The sequence below is a fragment of the Gambusia affinis genome, linkage group LG15, assembly GCF_019740435.1.
Source record: "Gambusia affinis linkage group LG15, SWU_Gaff_1.0, whole genome shotgun sequence".
NCBI classification, from domain to species: Eukaryota; Metazoa; Chordata; class Actinopteri; order Cyprinodontiformes; family Poeciliidae; genus Gambusia; species Gambusia affinis.
Genome location: NC_057882.1, coordinates 17,350,168 through 17,367,723, shown reverse-complemented (window position 1 = coordinate 17,367,723; position 17,556 = coordinate 17,350,168). Strand labels below are relative to the sequence as shown.

Genomic DNA, 17,556 nt, shown 5'->3' with positions numbered 1-17,556 from the left:
CCTGCTTGATTTTCACAAATTTCAAGTTCAGATTTCACAAAACTTCTACTAGTTTTGTCACTTTAGATCCATGTTTGACATCATTGTTATGCTAAAAAGTTTTTTAAAAAATTTAGCTGCCCAGCAAACATTTGAAGATTTTGCACAGCTAATGTGTCTGAACACAATTAGACTGAGAATAAAATTCAATCTAATTGAATTAGCTTGCACTCACACAAAAAGGTAATTGCAGTTCGGAATTAGGAACATTGAGTAATCGCTTGTGTTCATGGATACTTTTTCACTTTGTCATTTTTGGGAAAAACAAACAAAAGTGGCAGAAAACCAGCTGAACGTTCTGTGTAAATCACCGTAGAGAAGAATTAATGTTGGAATTCTTTAAATCTTCTCAGATCAAGTAGTAGAACAAATCCTGGAGTCATGAAAGCCAGAAGATCATGGTTTCTACATTTTGCACCTTTTGCTAATGAAAACCAGCTTTCTGCATCAATCATTTTCCCACCCTCCCATATCAGTTAATGACATTGGAGTTCCGGGGTTTTCTTTGGAAAAAAAAATTAAAAAGCTTTGATGTACCTTGTTTAGCAGACAAATACCTTCTTCATCATCAAACCTGCTTTGGCTAAATGAAATGAGGACAACGGTTAAAATTTCAGTATCCCGCTCTGTATTTCCTGTATGGGTTTGTCACCAGTCCTTTATTTTACCTCTCATGCATCCCAATAAAATCACAGATGGTTTCAATGTGCCATCATTCCCAGACAGTCACCATGCAGTCTGGGAACATCCAGCAAGATTTGCCTCACCCTCTAGTGAATAACCTTAAAGGATTTTAAAGTTTCCCATTATTTCAACTGACAGCTGTCCGACTGTCCAACAGCTGCATTTATCTGAAAAACATCTGGGACTTATTTTGATTTTTTTTAAATCCATATATCCATATGTACAAAATTCACTGTATTTAGTAATGTTATTTTGTCTTTAAGACTGTACGACATTACTTCTGCCCTTAAATGTTTAGTCGAGACCACCATATCAAAAGTAAACATTGTTTTTGTTTTACCGTTAGCAAGCCCAAGGCCTAAGCCAATTAAGCCATTCTTATGAACGCAATTGTCTGTTTTACTTTTAAAGAATGTGACGTGATTTACATGTGTGATACAGTAAATTTAAGCGACTGCTTGTTAGTACAGATCTGCCGACATTAAGTGCATTATAATCAAGCTTCTACCATTTTAAAACTCATTATTATTGGTGCTGTTGTAGGTGAGTGAGCCTCAAATCAAATTCTGCTTGTGGCCCGAGACAGTCTAGAGTTGGAAAAGTGATTTATTTTTTTAAAGCATTTCACTATCTTGACCGACGTACATGTTCCTAAAAGTATCATGTGACCGCCTTTCCATCTGCTAACGAGCTTTTGTGAAGCACTTAAACGCACCACCACCGCCCACTGTGAGCCGCTTCATCATATCGCGATAGACACCATCAGTCCGCGGAGCTAACGCAGAGCAACATGGCGGAAGGTGAGATAATTTTTTTCCTTCTAACTGTTTTATACACGCCCTTTATTATATTTTCATTGACATACCTTTCAAATAGTGTTTCTCTACACCTGGATATTTTAATAGGCCATGCATTGTCAGGGGTTGTTTTGTATGAAGTACCGCGATACTGTTCTTGCCACACTCATCATGCAAGTGGGCAAAATCTTAGCGTCGTTAGCGTCCGTTGGTGTTGCTCCTAGCCGAATTTTTGTTATACGAGTTGGGTGAAGTGGGCAAAATAAATTCCCCTGCGGTAGACTCAGACGAGTAAAAAATGAATACCAATGCTAACAAGCTAACCATTATAAAGCGACTCTTAATACGTAAAATGAGCGCGTAATGTTGCTATTAACTACTGATTAAATGCCAACGTCATGCTTCGCAGCAAACTGCCAGTCTAGTTTGATTTAGCAGCCTTTGCCGCTCATCTAGCTGTCTGCGCTTAGCTTTTACAGATCAGTACGGGGTAAACAGGACTGTGAACCTGCCAGAACAGAAAGAGAGTCACACCTGATCAGCTCCCCCTGGGTACAGGTGCCAGGTCCGAGGGCACCTCCTATTTTAAGCCCAGAGTTTAAGGGAAATCTGCTTACAAACACAACAGCTTTACCAGTGCTGTTAAAGCTGCTCAGCTTTTTAAGGATTCCCTAGCGGTATCGCTGTGACAAAGAACCACATCTCAGAATGGCAAACCCTAGATTTAGTTTATTAAATTTGTGTGCTTTTTACTATTATTATCATCTGTATGCTTTGCCATCGTCCACTGCCAGGTGAGTCCAAAGCTGTATGTTGGCCGTGCTGGGTGCCACCAATCAGGTGCTTTTTTTTTTTTTTTTTTTTTCCCCTCTCTCTTCCCCCATGACCAGTGGCTCTGCCAGTGACGGTTTACGATGGACTACACAGTAACCTGCTGCCTCAGCAGTCTTGCTTCACTAAAACTTTTACTGGCTGAAAGGAAGGAAATGGGCCTCAGAGGAACTCTGCAGACTCTTGGCTTTTGTAACATTCACTTGAGAGAGGAGAAAGGTGTGGCTGCGCTGATGGGAATTTGATTTGAAGACATTGGGAGAAATCTTTCCACATTTGATCACATCCCAGTTAAAAAGTTTTTTTCTTTTGTCTGTTTAATAGACCGGGAGAAATTGGTAAACAACTATTTAGACGAATAAGTCCCAAGTGGTTTTCAAAGCTTTTTACTAATAATAATAATAAAAAAAAGAGAAATCTAAAAGGTGGGACGTGCCTCTGTTTTTTTTTGACCCAATTATTGTGCTTCCTCGAATAATCGATTAAATCAGTTCCTAAAATAGTCGTTGGTTGCGGTCCTGGTTTTGATATCCGCAGGTCTACCTCTTTATTCTTAGGTTCCGGTTGCGTCACGCAGTCGACTTTAAAAACATGTTAGCTACGGACCTTTGTAACTCTCCATACTTGACCCTGTGTATGGATTTGCTTCCCGTCTGTCTGCCCGCGCAGAGGAGGTGGGGAAGCTGCAGAAGCACCTGGCCTTGCTGAGGCAGGAGTACGTGAAGATGCAGCAGAAGCTGGCCGACACCGAGAGGCGCTGCGCCGTGCTCGCCGCACAGACTTCCAGCCAGGCCTCTCCAAGCCCTGCGGGTGCAGACACCTTCATCAGCCGCCTGCTGGAATTTGTGGCCAACCTCCACCAACAGGAACACTACAGGTGAGGATCGCACTCGTAATGACCGAGATAAGTCTGGGTCAGCTTGATGAATATGCTGTTTTTTTTTTTTGCAGTGATCTGAAAGTGAAAGTTGCGGGCGATCAATACTGTGCCCATAAGTTTGTGCTGGCCGCTCGCAGCGATGTCTGGAGTCTGGCCAACCTGGCATCCACCGCTGAACTGGACCTTACTGGTGAGCAGCACTGGTTGTGTTGGTGGAGTAGATGTCATGACCCTCTCATCAGATATGAGCGTTTTTGTTTTGGGGCTTTTTTTTTGTGCTTTTTTTTAAGTTGTGAGCTATTAAATACTAAGTAGCTCTTTGTCAGTTAGAACACTTATTTGTTAATGAATAACAAAATATTAATTTGGGGGAAGTATTGTCAAAATAAACAACAGATTCAGATTTCCTGTATTTTAATTTTTTTCCCCATACCTCTGAGTAATAAATCTTTTTTTATCAATTAATCAAACTTTGAATTTTGAAGATGTAATTTTTGAGAAATTTCGCATATTTCTTTCCACCAATGCGCTTCTTTTATGTCCATATTTTAGAGTGATGTCAGCACGTCCAGGACAGCCACGTTGTTCTACAAGTGTGTTTTACGTGTGCTTCTATTTATTTGTACTTTGAACTCAGGTCAACTCTGCGGCAGAACATTAGGGTCCAGGCTACCGTTGTTAAATTTTTAAAATAATAAAATCATATTGTCAAAATAATACCAGAATAGAGCGTCAGTATTACCAGAATAAAGTCATACTTGTATGAAAAGTTTTACACGATAAACAGAAAATAAAATGAGGATTATTGGTCATTTTGTGAAGTTATCCTTTGCTATAGGTTTTGCAGATGAGGAAATACTTCATCTTTTAACATATGAGCACCAAATTATTATCAACAATTGATAATATTGTTGAAATGACTGAGTTTATTTCAAAGACGGAACCAGACGGACTGAGGTGGTCACGTCAGACCTCGATAACAAAAAGCTTTTTTTTTTTTTTTCCATTAAAATGATGTTTCTTCTTACTTGAAGATTTTGTTCTGATAAAATTGCATCTTTATTCTGCTCTTATTATGACTGTATTCTTGTGATTAAACAAAAATTCTCATAGCCTGGCCCTAATACACTTTCGCACGACAGATTTATTTGAAAAAGTGTCATGTTTTACATTTAAGCCATAATCTCTCATTGCTACTGTGAGTAAATAACTAAATAGGGCAACAAATGCTTCCCAATTAAAGCCAGTATTTACTTTCTAACTAAAGGTTTCACCTGAATCTGTTTGTCATTTAAATGCTTCTCAGACTGCAAAGCTGAGGTTGCCATGGCGATGCTGCGCTGGGTGTACACAGACGAGTTGGAGCTCAGTGAGGATGACGCTTTTCTGATTGACCTGATGAAGCTGGCCAACCGGTTCCAGCTTCTCCTGCTCAGAGAGCGGTAGGAGCAACCTGCCATTCACAGGCGCATCTCAATTTAAAAAAAAGTTTTTTTTCCCTCCTACTCATTTCTGAAAGCAGAATTTATAGATTTAATACATTCATTACATATAGAATAAAATGTTTGAAGTATTTTCTTGTAATTTTGATGATTGTAGCTTTCCGGTAATGGAAACGTAAAATTTATAAGATCAGTTAAGAAAAAAAAAAACCCCAAATGTTATGTGATGTTGTTTTTATGGTTTACACAGTCGTAGAAAACTTTGGCCGTCTGTTGGAACAGGTGTGAAAAAGGTGTGATGTCATCCGTAAACGTGAGGAACTGCATTTGCTTCTACCAAACAGCTGAGGAGCTAAACGCCAGCACCCTGATGAACTACTGTGGCGAAATCATAGCCAGCCACTGGGTGAGTAACTTCAAGTTTCTGTGGCTTTCCTTTGAGGAAATGCAACTGTCGTTTGCAGCCTTTTGCTACATTTCCTCCTTTCAGTCTCCCACAAACCAAATAAATAAATAAATTCTTAGGAAAGCACTGTAGTCTGTTTCAGGTCATATTTTAAATTGTTCAAACACACTTTGTTGGGTAGTGTTTTATTTTCTGTAGTTCAAAGCATCTCTAAACGGATGGATTTTTAAAAGAAAATTCTTGGCTTAAATGAAGTCAGTGTTTCGACTCTTTTGCTGTTTTCTTTAAGTTTGTTCCAGATTTGTGGTGCATAGAAGCCGAACGCTTTTCTTTGGTTCTGGGGATGCAGAGCAGAACCACAAGACCTGCGTGGTCTGGAACGTCGATACAACAGCAGATCTCTAATGTATTTTAGTTTGTAAACTAACAACGGCATTTTAAAGTCTATTCTCTGAGCTACAGGGAGCCATTGCAAGGACTTTATTGTTATTGATGTGTTGGTCAAAACGAGGAAATGAAACGGACTTCTAATTAGAGGTGCACCAATGAATCAGCTCAGATTTTTTTTGTTTTCTGCAGTCAGTCTACTGATCACATCTACTTCCTCAAATCAGCTACTGCTCCCTGTTCCTCTGCCGTAAGAGAGGGCTGACTGACCCACCCGCCAGATCACATCTGCACATGCAACTTATTGACATGGTTGTTACATTTAGTGACCAAAGCTTCACTTCTTCTTCTAACGTCTTGACTTTGTTTCTCTATGGGGTTTTCATGGAATAAATTTAGCTCCGATTCGTTTTACTGTCCTGAGCTATTTTTACGCTGCAGAGAATGGGACCGATCCAATCTAAGAGAAAACATAAAAAAAAAAAAGTCAATTCTGTTCAGAATAATCTCTTTTTGTTTTTTTATTTTATTTTATCTTGTTCCCATCATCGTCTACATTGTCTATGTTGTGACCGTTGCACGTCTGTTGGTTTTTCATCAGGATGATCTGCGGAAAGAAGATTTCAGTACCATGAGTGCCCAACTTTTGTACAAGATGATCAAATCGAAAACGGAGTACCCTCTCCACAAAGCCATCAAAGTCGAGCGGGAAGATGTGGTGTTTTTGTATCTCATAGAGATGGATTCGCAGGTGAACTCCGTTCTCCTTACGTCTGTATCGATCGAGTACTGCAAAGTTGTAATAAAAAGTTTGTTCCACTGCAGAGAAGTTGATGAGTTTTCTACCTGCTTGCAGTTACCGGGGAAACTGAATGAGCTGGACAACAACGGGGACCTTGCTCTGGACCTGGCGCTCTCCAGAAAGCTGGAGGGGATCGCCACGACTCTGGTTAACAACAAAGCTGACGTGGACATGGTGGATCAGAGCGGCTGGAGCCTCCTTCATAAGGCCATCCAGAGAGGTTAGTCGGCCTCATCCGGTACAACTAGACTTTAAAATAATTTCTGAGGGAAAATAAATGAATAAATTTTCATTTCTTTCCCCCTCTCTCCCCCGACTAGGGGACGAATTTGCTTCCATCTTCCTGATCCGCCACTCGGCTCAGGTGAACGCAGCCACAGTGGGGGCAGTGGAAACCCCTCTTCATCTGGTCTGCTCCTTCAGCCCCAAGAAGCACACGCCCGAGGTGATGAGCAGCATGGCCCGAATCGCAGAAGCTCTGCTCAAAGCCGGAGCTAACCCCAACATGCAGAACAGCAAAGGCAGGTGGGTCACATGACGCCGGGAGCTTTACTGTGTTGTAAACTTTAACTGCAGTGCAAAGTGTGACACCGCTGCTTTACTGGTGTTGCGTTTTAGAACTCCGCTGCACGAAGCCGTGGCGTCGGGGAACGAGGCAGTCTTCAATCAGCTGCTACAGTGCAAACAGTGAGTCCCACTCTGATCAGAAATCACAGCAGCGCTCATTATGATCATTTCATATCTCTCTGGTGTAATATAACGAGCTAATTAGAACCGTCTCCTTCAAAAAGTGTTCATACTCTTTGAACTTATTCACATTTTGCAGCGGTGTATCTAGGATTATCATGGTAAAAGTGCTTAATGCCCCTCACTTTTTAGATTTTAGTTCTTGTAGTATGTAGTTATTCATTATAGTTTTTTTTTTTTGTGTGAGTTAAAGACCATTTTAAAAAGTCCATCGTTGTTGTTCTCCCAGCGGGAGTAACAATGTTTGTCCCTCAGTTTTACAAAGAATCAACCCTTCCACTGAATTCTTTGGCTAATAAAAAGATCTCAAGAATCAAAATTTTATTTAGGAACATTCTACATCCAGTGCCTCTCTGAGTATTCTTTTGCTTTTTGTGTTGTAGATGTAGCAAAATTCATAAGATGAGCTTGGTAAATTTGAGAAAGAGTCTCTTTAGAATCCAGCACTGCTTTCAGGCTGTCGGCATGGAGACGCATTGTTCTGTTAAGTAGCCCATGCTCTGGTATCTGGTGGTCTTCCTGTTATTGTGGAAGCATAGCGCATGCAACGGCCTGGAAACGTATGAGTGTGTATTGTACAAAAAAAGGGGGGGTGAATCACAGCTTGGGCTGCCAATTAACATCTCTGTAAGTATGTTAGGATTTGTGACAAGATGTGACAGACTTCAATTGGGCTGTGTGTAATTCTGGTTCAGACTCGACCTGGAGCTGAAGGACCATGAAGGCAGCACAGCTCTGTGGCTGGCTCTGCAGCACATCACCATGTCCTCAGACCTCTCTGTGAATCCATTCGAGGACGACGCCCCGGTCGTGAACGGGACGTCGTTCAACGAGAACGGCTTTGCCGCTCAGCTGATCAAGAGAGGAAGCAATCCCGACGCACCAGACGCCTCCACAGGTGCCGTTCAGGGCTTTTTGTTTGTTCGCCAATGTTGCTGACTGCTGCTCTTGTCCCCGTGAAGGATAAAGTGATCTCCAAATTCATCTCAGGTGTTGCCTTCCTTACAGGAAACTGCCTCATGCAGAGAGCAGCTCGGGCAGGCAACAAGGCGGCGGCGCTTTTCCTGGCGACTCACGGGGCAAAAGTCAACCACATGAATAAATGGGTACGCATTTTCTGATGACGTCCAATGTGTGTTTTTTATCTTTGTTCTTTTTCTAATGGATCATAACATGACGGCAAATTTCTGAATTCGTTCCCACCTGCAGGGCGAGAGCCCGCTCCATACGGCGTGTCGCTGCGGCCTGGCCAGCCTGACCGCCGAGCTGCTCCAGCAGGGCGCCAACCCCAACCTGCAGACCCAGAAGCCCCTGCCTGAGGAAACTAACGGCGTGGCTCTGCAGACGCCGCTCCACATGGCCATAGCTCACAACCACCCAGATGTCGTTTCTGTCATCTTGGAACAAAAAGGTAAGCAAAGCATTCTAGACCTGCTTACAGTATGTCACAGTTAGTTTTTTTTCTTTTTCATAGATAGATTTTATTACAGACTCAAAGTCCAAATTGCATAAAAAAGAAAACAAAGATAATAAAAAGTACAATAAAAAAACGACACCTAACCATTCAGAAGGCAATCGTATCAATACAGATGAGTATTTTACTGCACTGTATGCAACATTAGTCAATAGTAGGATAATTCTATTATTAAACTTGTTTAAATGAAAAATAAATGTATACACAATTTTTTTTTAAACAGCCATCAAAGTACTGATGCGAGCAGATACAAACAGTTCACTGGAACTGGTCCATCTGGGTTTATTTAACAAAATTAAGCTTACCTCAGGCAACTCGTCCAAGTAATTGGACACAAATCTGGGAATTTTGTCCCCGCATTCATTTAGCACTTTGAGGCAGGCCTTCACATTGTTGATATCCTTTTGTGCTCCTTCATACGAGACGTTGCGCTGAGAAGAAGTGCAGAGCTCATACAGCGTCGTCTTTGATATTTCTATCCAGTCTGAGTCAAAAGTGTTGACGTCGAACAAAACAGTCTCATCCTGGCTTAAAGTCTTTAGTTTGATTAAAAAGTGTAAAAATTCGTCCTCTACAATAACTTTATCCACAACAGTTGTTTTTTTTAAGGTTTTAGTGGCTCAAGTGGCCTTTATTTGATAGTTAATTGACTGGAAAGTGGGTAATGAGAGAAGGGGGAAGACATGCAGCAAAGGTCGCCAGGCCGGGAATCAAACCTGCGACGGCCGCATCAAGGACTAAGGCCTCCTTATGTGGGTTGTGTTTAACCCCTGCGCCACCACAGCACATCCCCAACAGTTTTAAATATACTTGAATATTTCTGATTATTTGACGTTTTGAACGTCCTGATATCTGACCGCTCTTCTTCCCGTCTTGCCTCTCAGCCAACGCACTTCACGCCACCAACAACTTGCAGATCATTCCAGACTTCAGTCTCAAAGACTCCATGGACCAGACAGTCCTGGGTTTGGCCCTCTGGACAGGTACGCTTCACTAAATGGATGTATTTATCTGCATCATCTAAACTTGTCTTGTTTTTATTCACGGAGTTCAATCACTTCCTGCCAGGTATGCACACTATTGCGGCCCAGCTGCTGGGCTCCGGGGCTTCTATCAATGACACTATGTCCAACGGACAAACCCTGCTTCACATGGCTATCCAAAGACAGGACAGCAAGAGCGCCCTCTTTCTTCTGGAGCATCAGGCTGACATCAACGTTAGGTAGCAATAAATCTTACAAGTATTCCAGCAGTTGTTTTTCTTCGACTCGGATTAAAACCGATGGTGATCTTGATAGTAAATACGACGAAGGGCGATTCAACTCCAGGTAGACGTTGTGATTGTGTTCATGTGATCCATGCTGCGTCGCCTCTACTTCCAGGACGCAGGAGGGACAAACGGCGCTACAGCTGGCCATCGGTAACCAGCTGCCACTAGTGGTGGACGCCATTTGCACAAGAGGAGCTGATATGTCTGTTACAAATGAAAAGGGGGATCCTCCGTTATGGCTGGCCCTCGAGAATGGCCTGGAAGATATCGCATCCACGCTGGTAAGAGGGGAGGGAAAAAAAAAAAGAAATTGTGTATGTTGACATTAGGTTCAGTTGAACAACCCAGGAGTTGTGCTAAAGAGAATGTACAACAATTTGCTGGTTATTATTAAATTACTTGTTTTGTTAAGATATTATCAAAGTTTTTGTAATTTTGCTTTGATGCGTTTTTGGCTGATTCTGATTTTGCTTTATGTGGCATAAGAAAAGCAAAAAGTGTTTGTTCAAGCCTTTCTACAGCGAGCTTTTATTTACATTTTAAGATGAAAAAAGTGAATTCTTAAAGATAACTACTTGTTTGGACATGGTTTCAATTCATTGCTACTGGAAGTATAAAATAATATTCAATGGCAAATACTTTTGCAGGGGAACCTATTTGACTCTCTTTAGTTTAAAAGACGAGGTTTTTTTTAAAGTTTTGTTGGCTCTAGTGGCCTTCATTTGAAAGTAGTTAGACAGGAAAGAGGGTAATGAGAGAGGGAGAAGACGTGCAGCAAATTTCGCCTGGCCAGGAATTAAACCTGCGACCACCACCATGAGGATTATGGCGTCGGTATATGGGTCATGCTTTGCCCCTGCGCTATCACAGCACCCCAAAAGACAGAAGTTTTAAGATATTTTGCTCCAGAGGCAGACTGTTGAGATGCTACGAAACATTTTAAAAACGGTATTCAAAACAGATCTGTCAGAAGAAAAAGCAAAGACAACTTTGAAGAAACTAAGATTTAAAAAGAAAAAAAAAATCTATATTCAGAATGGCGATGATGGAAAGATGCGTTTCAATTAAAGTATCACTTTTGACAGTGAGATTAAACAATCAAAATCTTTGTGCATTTCAAAGAAATTTGAAACTCAAAATGATGAAGCAATGTGTACGTTTACTTTTTTTTCTGGTCCTTTCATTCATGATTTCTTTTAGTTGTTACATTAATTATTCATATTATTGAGTGAATGGGGGGAAAAAGTACAATGAAAACCCAGATGCTGGTTGTGCTTCAGCAACCATATTGACATGTTTTAAAGAGTAAAGCTCTGCTGCTTAAAGGGAATTTATATTGATCAATGGCATGAGCTATCGCTAGCTGTTATCTTTTGTAAGCAACTCATGGAGGGTTATAAAACTGCTAATGGTTGGTATGAAGTCATAGAATGACAAACTGAACAGTGCATCCTGTTCTACTGCTCCACCGTGCTACGTAGCAAAGGAATTAACAGCCAATGTGACTAATAATGAAACAAGTAAATATTAACAGGCTGAAGCTGAAAATTAGAACAGAAACTAGTTGCAATCTGATTCTAGTTAATCACTAATAATTTATAATTTGATGTAAAATTATTGAAAGTGGAAACTATTTATGGTTAATGCTGAATGAATGGTCAACATGCAAACATAAACAACTTTTCCTTTTAAATCCCCTGTCTACATTTTAGTGCTTTGTCTGACGTAACTTTTGACTATTTTTGGGAAGAAATAACAGAAAAAAAAGAAAATCCAAGGTATGCATTTTTGTACTATTTCCTTTTTCTGGCATGACTCCCTTTTTGCCTCAAACAGTCTCAAGTGTTTTTGTTTTTTTTTTGCATCGATTTTGAAATTTTAGTCTCATGGCAAGTTTCTTCTAAATAAGGAGCCGAAGCGACGACACACTGAGTGAAAATATACCATTTAAAAAAATGGCCGAATGTTTAGAGTTCACATCTTCAGCAGATCATTTCAACAGTCTGTATCAAACCTACTGCTGTTTTTCTTTTATCTAGATTTTAGTGGTAAACAGCAGTCTACCTGGAATCCCATAGAGAATGTATCAAATGTATGTTGACATTTTAGGTCAACATGCAAACATAAGCAACTTTTCCTTGTAATCTCAGTTGGGGTTTAGTACATCTTTGGTGTGTGTGACTATTTTGGGAAGAAATAACAGAAAAAAAAGAAAATCCAAGGTATGCCCGGACCTAATGGGGAAGGAGATGACTGCCCACTAGGTGCGGACAATCGATGCCACAGGGCCTTTTAGAGTTTGGAGCTAATGTCAATGCACAAGTGAGTTCATTCTGTCAGTTTTTCTTTTTTTCCTGATGAATTTTTTTTTTTGTGTGTGTGTGTGGAGGCAAATCAAAGTTGTGAATGTGTGGCATTCGTGTGTTTTCAGGATTCAGAGGGCAGAGCTCCCATCCACGCTGCTATCAGCAACCAGCACAACGTCATTATCCAGCTCCTCATTTCCCATCCGGAGATCCGGCTCAACCTCCGGGATCGCCAAGGAATGACGCCGTTCGCCTGCGCCATGACGCACAAGAACAACAAGGCAGCGGAGGCCATCCTAAAGAGGGAGCCTGGTGCTGCGGAACAGGTGGGGGGGGAGAGATGCGCGAGAACGGCATGGAAAACCACACCACTTGAACGTTTCTGCGTATTAAAATGTTTGCTTCTGTCCAGGTGGACAACAAAGGAAGGAATTTCCTCCATTTGGCTGTTCAAAACTCGGACATCGAAAGCGTTCTGTTCCTCATCAGCGTTCAGGCTAACGTAAACTCCAGAGTTCAGGATGCTGCCAAACTCACCCCTCTTCACCTGGCTGTGCAGGCCGGTTCTGAGATCATTGTCCGCAACCTGGTATAAAACTCTTTTCTTTTTTTTTTCTTCCCAGTCTGATTCCTAACGTTGTAGTGAAATGAATAACATTTGGTTGTGTGTCCGTGTCCAGCTGCTTGCCGGAGCCAAAGTAAACGAGCTGACCAAACACAGGCAGACGGCGCTACATCTGGCTGCCCAGCAAGACCAGGCCACTATTTGTTCTGTGTTGTTGGAGAACGGCATAGATTTTGCTGCTGAGGATGAGAATGGCAACAATGGTAATTATTATTGCTTTTTTTTTTTTTGGTAGTAATTTTCTAATCAAAGATGGTAGCTCTCTTTCCTCTCTCAAATCTAAACATTTTTCATTTTGATACACTGGGTCCTAAGCCTCTTGCAAACAGTTAAGTACGATGAATTAAAATTAGCTCGATAAAAATTCCTCTCTGAAAATTTTTGCGGGGCAACATTATTAATTTGAATTTGTTTGCACGATGAATCAAAATTCTTACGAGGAATTTTTCACAATTTATGACTGATTTACTTGTCCAACGAGAACTGCTGCTGAAAAAGCCTGACAAGGTCATTGCTGATGCTTTGATCATAATTTGCATGGAAACAGAGTTTATTCTTATTATTTAGACATAATTTCATAAAGATTTCACATTTTTCTGAATCTTGACCTTTTTGTGCCTCCTTGTGGTCTTGAACTTGCCATTTTACAGTGACCCGATTTTAGGTCTTTTTGCTAGAACCAGACAAATTGTAAATGAGGGACGTGGGAGAATAATTGTAGGACTTATTTTATACCATGAAACTGATACATTGCAGGAACCAGTAAACATTCATGATCTTTCACCGACAAACAAACGGGTTTCTTTAAAAGTAGCAACACATTAGTAGCTCTTGTTGAGCCATCAGAGAGCTAAATGAAAGGAGCAGCTGCACCCAGAGGAGAGGAGTTTAGGTTGGGCCCGGCTCATTTGCATTCCCAAGTGTCCTTGCATGGCAAATGTTTTGAGCTGGTTCCAACCCTGCTGTGAAAAGCATAAGTAGTGAGTTGCTATCCTATGTAGGACTGCAACTTATTATTTCAGCGAGCAATTATTCTGATGATTAACTAGAATAATAATGGCAATAATTTAAGTGGTTAAATTTAACACTTTAATGAAAGGTTTAGTTTTGGGCCATAAAATAAACCTTGCATTAGTAAATTAAATTACTTTAGTAAATCTGATCGTCTCATATTGTACTGTCACAACGTGGAGACGGTTTCAACAAATATGGAAAAGTTTTATACTGTAGCTTTAAGGTTTATTCGTTTCATTTCGTTTTCAAATCATGATTCTAATAAACATTTCTTTCCTCTGCTCTGCTGTTTTTCCAGCTCTGCATCTGGCTGTGATGCAGGGCCGCCTTAACAATGTCAGAACCCTTCTGACGGAGTCCAACATCGATGCTGAGGCCTTCAATCTCAGGTACTTTTAGTCCCATGTTTCACTGGGAGCCCATGTGTAGCAAAATGTCGGCAATGAAGCAAAAATGCCTTTTTTTTCTTCTTTTTTTTTATCAATTTTTTTTTTGTCTATTTAGGGGTCAGTCGCCAATGCACGTACTAGGGCATTACGGTAAAGAGAACGCGGCAGCCATCTTTGAGTTATTCCTGGAGTGTATGCCAGAATACCCTCTAGACAAGCCAGACGGCGAAGGGAACACTGGTACTGTGGTGATGTTTATCGTGCAAGTCAAAATAAACTCTCCACTGTAATAATGCATTGACTGTGGAGGTGTTGGCTTCATTGCAGTTCTGCTTCTGGCCTACATGAAAGGGAACGCCAACCTGTGCCGAGCCATCGTGAGGGCTGGGGCTCGACTGGGCATCACAAATAATCAGGGCACTAATATTTTCAACTACCAAGTTGCAACCAAACAGCTGCTCTTCCGCCTTCTAGGTGTTTTTTTTTTTTTTTGTTTGTTGCTTTTTATTCAAAACGAGAGCTGCTCTTATGCTCCAATATGTTTGTAACCAAGCCACATTGTTGCTTTTGTAGATATGCTGTCCAAAGAGCCCCCTTGGTGTGATGGCTCCAACTGCTATGAATGTACCGCGAAGTTTGGGGTAACGACAAGGAAACATCACTGGTTAGTTGGCAGCCATTTTCATCTACACCTTACGGTCTTTCATGGTCAGCAGTTTGGAGAATAACAGAGTTTTGCACAAAATCTACTGTTTCTGTGTTTTCAAGTGTGTTTGTTGGACGTTTATGTGCTACGTTGAAGTTCAGTATGAAATATTTTGGATGTTATAAAGGCCTTTTATAGAAAAATGCATGAGATTTATAAAAACTGTGTGAATGTTTTGATCCCTTGTGACACCATTTTATCAGGCTAATTTATAATAAACAAGGTAATAAAACCTTGTTTATTACCAATTGCTCCTACATTCTTAGTATGGAGGGGACAAAATGAAATAAATCCATCACTCATTAAGTGTACCATCAAATAAATAAATGTTTAATCTTGTTAAGACAACTAATTACACTATATCATAATTCCACTAGTTGTTTTTGGTTTTTTTCCCCTTAATGTTGGCAATCTGCCCCTGTGCTCTCTAAAATGTTCACATGGCAAAATCAGGCTAAACTAGTGGAGTTCAACAAAACGGTGCAAGTCCTGCCCATCATTAACCAGAAAACAAATACATATTTAATTAATTGCCTTCTTTGGTTATTATAAGTTTGCATCTTAATGATTTGACATATTTTATGGCACATTTATTAATTGTGCCCCTCCTTTCTTGGCTTGTGTTGCTAAGTGATAATGACAGTACATGGAGATAAACACAAGGCTTCCCAGCAGCGCTCCCTTTTAAAGCAACTCTTAATGCTTTTCTAATTCAATCAAAATGAGTGATATCAGCTTCACTCAGAGAACCAGAAGATGCTAGCTTGCCATTTTGGGGGTGAGGGGGTTGAGCTATTGCCCCGTTCAAAGCATCTTCTCTTCCATCTGAAACATTTTCCTACCAACCTATACTCCATCCTAATTACGGCCTTCAAAAACCAAAGCAGTAAAATTTGTCAAAACTAAAATTCTGGCTCCGACTGTTCAACAAATGAGCTTCCAGAAATTGTTCTTGCTCTTAACATGTCATTGTCCAGCTCCTTAACCACTCTCTCGTTCCCTCTCCGACTCCAGCCGCCATTGTGGGCGCCTGCTGTGCCACAAGTGCTCTATAAAGGAGATACCAATCATCAAGTTCGACTTGAACAAGCCGGTGAGAGTGTGCGACATCTGCTTTGACGTACTGACCCTGGGTGGGGTATCGTAATGCTGCGACTCGCCGCCACGATTCAGGAACGCCACGAGGAAGGACGGCGACGAGCAGCGGATACCGAGGACCATCGTCTTTATACTACTCCAGTCTATGGAAAACTATTAATCTTCTAGAGAGACATCTCAAATAGAAACATCGTCTTTTTGTTGGTTTGAATCAAAAGTGTCTGAACGCAGCTCGGCGACAGCTTGGACGGAGTTTCTTTCTTTCTCGATGGGTGTGGCATTTGGCTCCTACAGTCGAGGTTGTTGTGGTGACACTTCAATCCGGTGATAACACTTATAGAAGCGTTTACCTTTCCTCTGTTGGGTTGTTTTACCATCCACGGGATTCAAATGGACTCTCCCAAAGCGGAAAAATGCAGTGCGACAAACTGATTCATTTATAACAGTGTTGATTATTCATGTTTGTAATCTGCTATCATTCACCCTCAGTTGATTTTTTTTTTCTTGTGAGGTAACTGATCCGAATGAGTAAAAGTAATCATGTTGAGATGACTACAACAAATCCTGTCAAGTCGGCAGATGAAATGGCACAACTTGAATCTTTTTTTTTTTTCTTTTTCTCCAGTGTAAATGAAAATTGAGCGTAATATACGACAGAGTATTAGGGGACACTAAAGAAAAAAATAAAATTACAAGAATAAAGTCATATAAGCAGAATAATAGAATAGTCGTAAAGTCGTAGTAGTAATGCAAGGATAAAGTTGTAATATTACTAGGAGAAGGTCATAGTAAACACATCATCAGATTATTGGGACACAGCCTGCTACTGTTGCTAATCTAATGTTGATGTGTTAATAAATGAAGTATTTCCTTATTTGTAAAACCAATGCCAAAGTATAACTTCACAAGATGCTCAACATTCCTCATCTGCAGCTGTAACGCTGCCTTTTTTGTGTGTCCAAGTTCTCGTATCACAACTTTATTCTTGCAATATTGTGACTTTTGTCTTCTTTTTTTCCCAGCCTTGCCTTAAAACTCCGTCGTAATAAAGATCAAGAATCTGAGAGCCGAATTCATCACATGAACTCGCAGCATTCTGTTGACAGTCATCTTCAGTTGCGCATCCTTCTCATGTCGCCTACGCTTCTCGTTTCATTTGTAGCCTTTATACATCAGTTATATCATGAATCATGTTCTGAAATGGATCACCAAATAACATTCCTTCTGAATTGTTTCGTCCTGTCATCACTGGTATCTTTTTTTGATGTTTAACGCTCTTAATTTTCTCAGCCTAACAGGTGCACTTTATCAGAAACACGAGACATTTCAGATCATCGGGGAGAATGTGGACTAAGTAGAGGGTCGGCCAAGTGGAGCGGCCTCTTTAAGTATTGTTAAATTGTACAGATAAATGTCTGATATTTTTTGACCACTACAACTGTTTTGTACTTTAAAATGCAGTTTGTGCTTGTCATTGTGACAAACCCTAAAAGAGAAAAAAATCTTGCCTCTGTTAATCTTTTATGCACATTGTTTAATCTTTTATGCACATTGTATTGTATCTGTATGCTCAGATATCTAGCCTGTCTCTTCCTGGTGTATTCTTTTAGAAAAAGGGAGGACAACTTTACATAAAGGTCATTGACAAACCATGCAGTA

The 17,556-nt window shown here is 40.6% G+C and overlaps 1 protein-coding gene across 1 annotated transcript; it reads left to right on the top strand.

Annotated features, from left to right (window-relative positions):
- Positions 1–1,409: 1,409 nt before the first annotated feature.
- ankfy1 (ankyrin repeat and FYVE domain containing 1) lies at positions 1,410–17,547 on the top strand. Its single transcript, XM_044140127.1, is given in 25 exon segments — positions 1,410–1,523; positions 3,021–3,228; positions 3,303–3,421; positions 4,538–4,673; positions 4,956–5,079; positions 6,068–6,217; positions 6,323–6,488; positions 6,589–6,793; positions 6,887–6,955; positions 7,711–7,913; positions 8,024–8,121; positions 8,225–8,426; positions 9,374–9,472; positions 9,558–9,711; positions 9,872–10,206; positions 11,982–12,013; positions 12,016–12,081; positions 12,191–12,391; positions 12,478–12,654; positions 12,746–12,893; positions 14,003–14,093; positions 14,209–14,333; positions 14,421–14,567; positions 14,667–14,757; positions 15,814–17,547. Coding segments are annotated over 25 exon segments (3,489 nt in total). The 5' UTR covers positions 1,410–1,513; the 3' UTR covers positions 15,947–17,547.
- Positions 17,548–17,556: the final 9 nt, after the last annotated feature.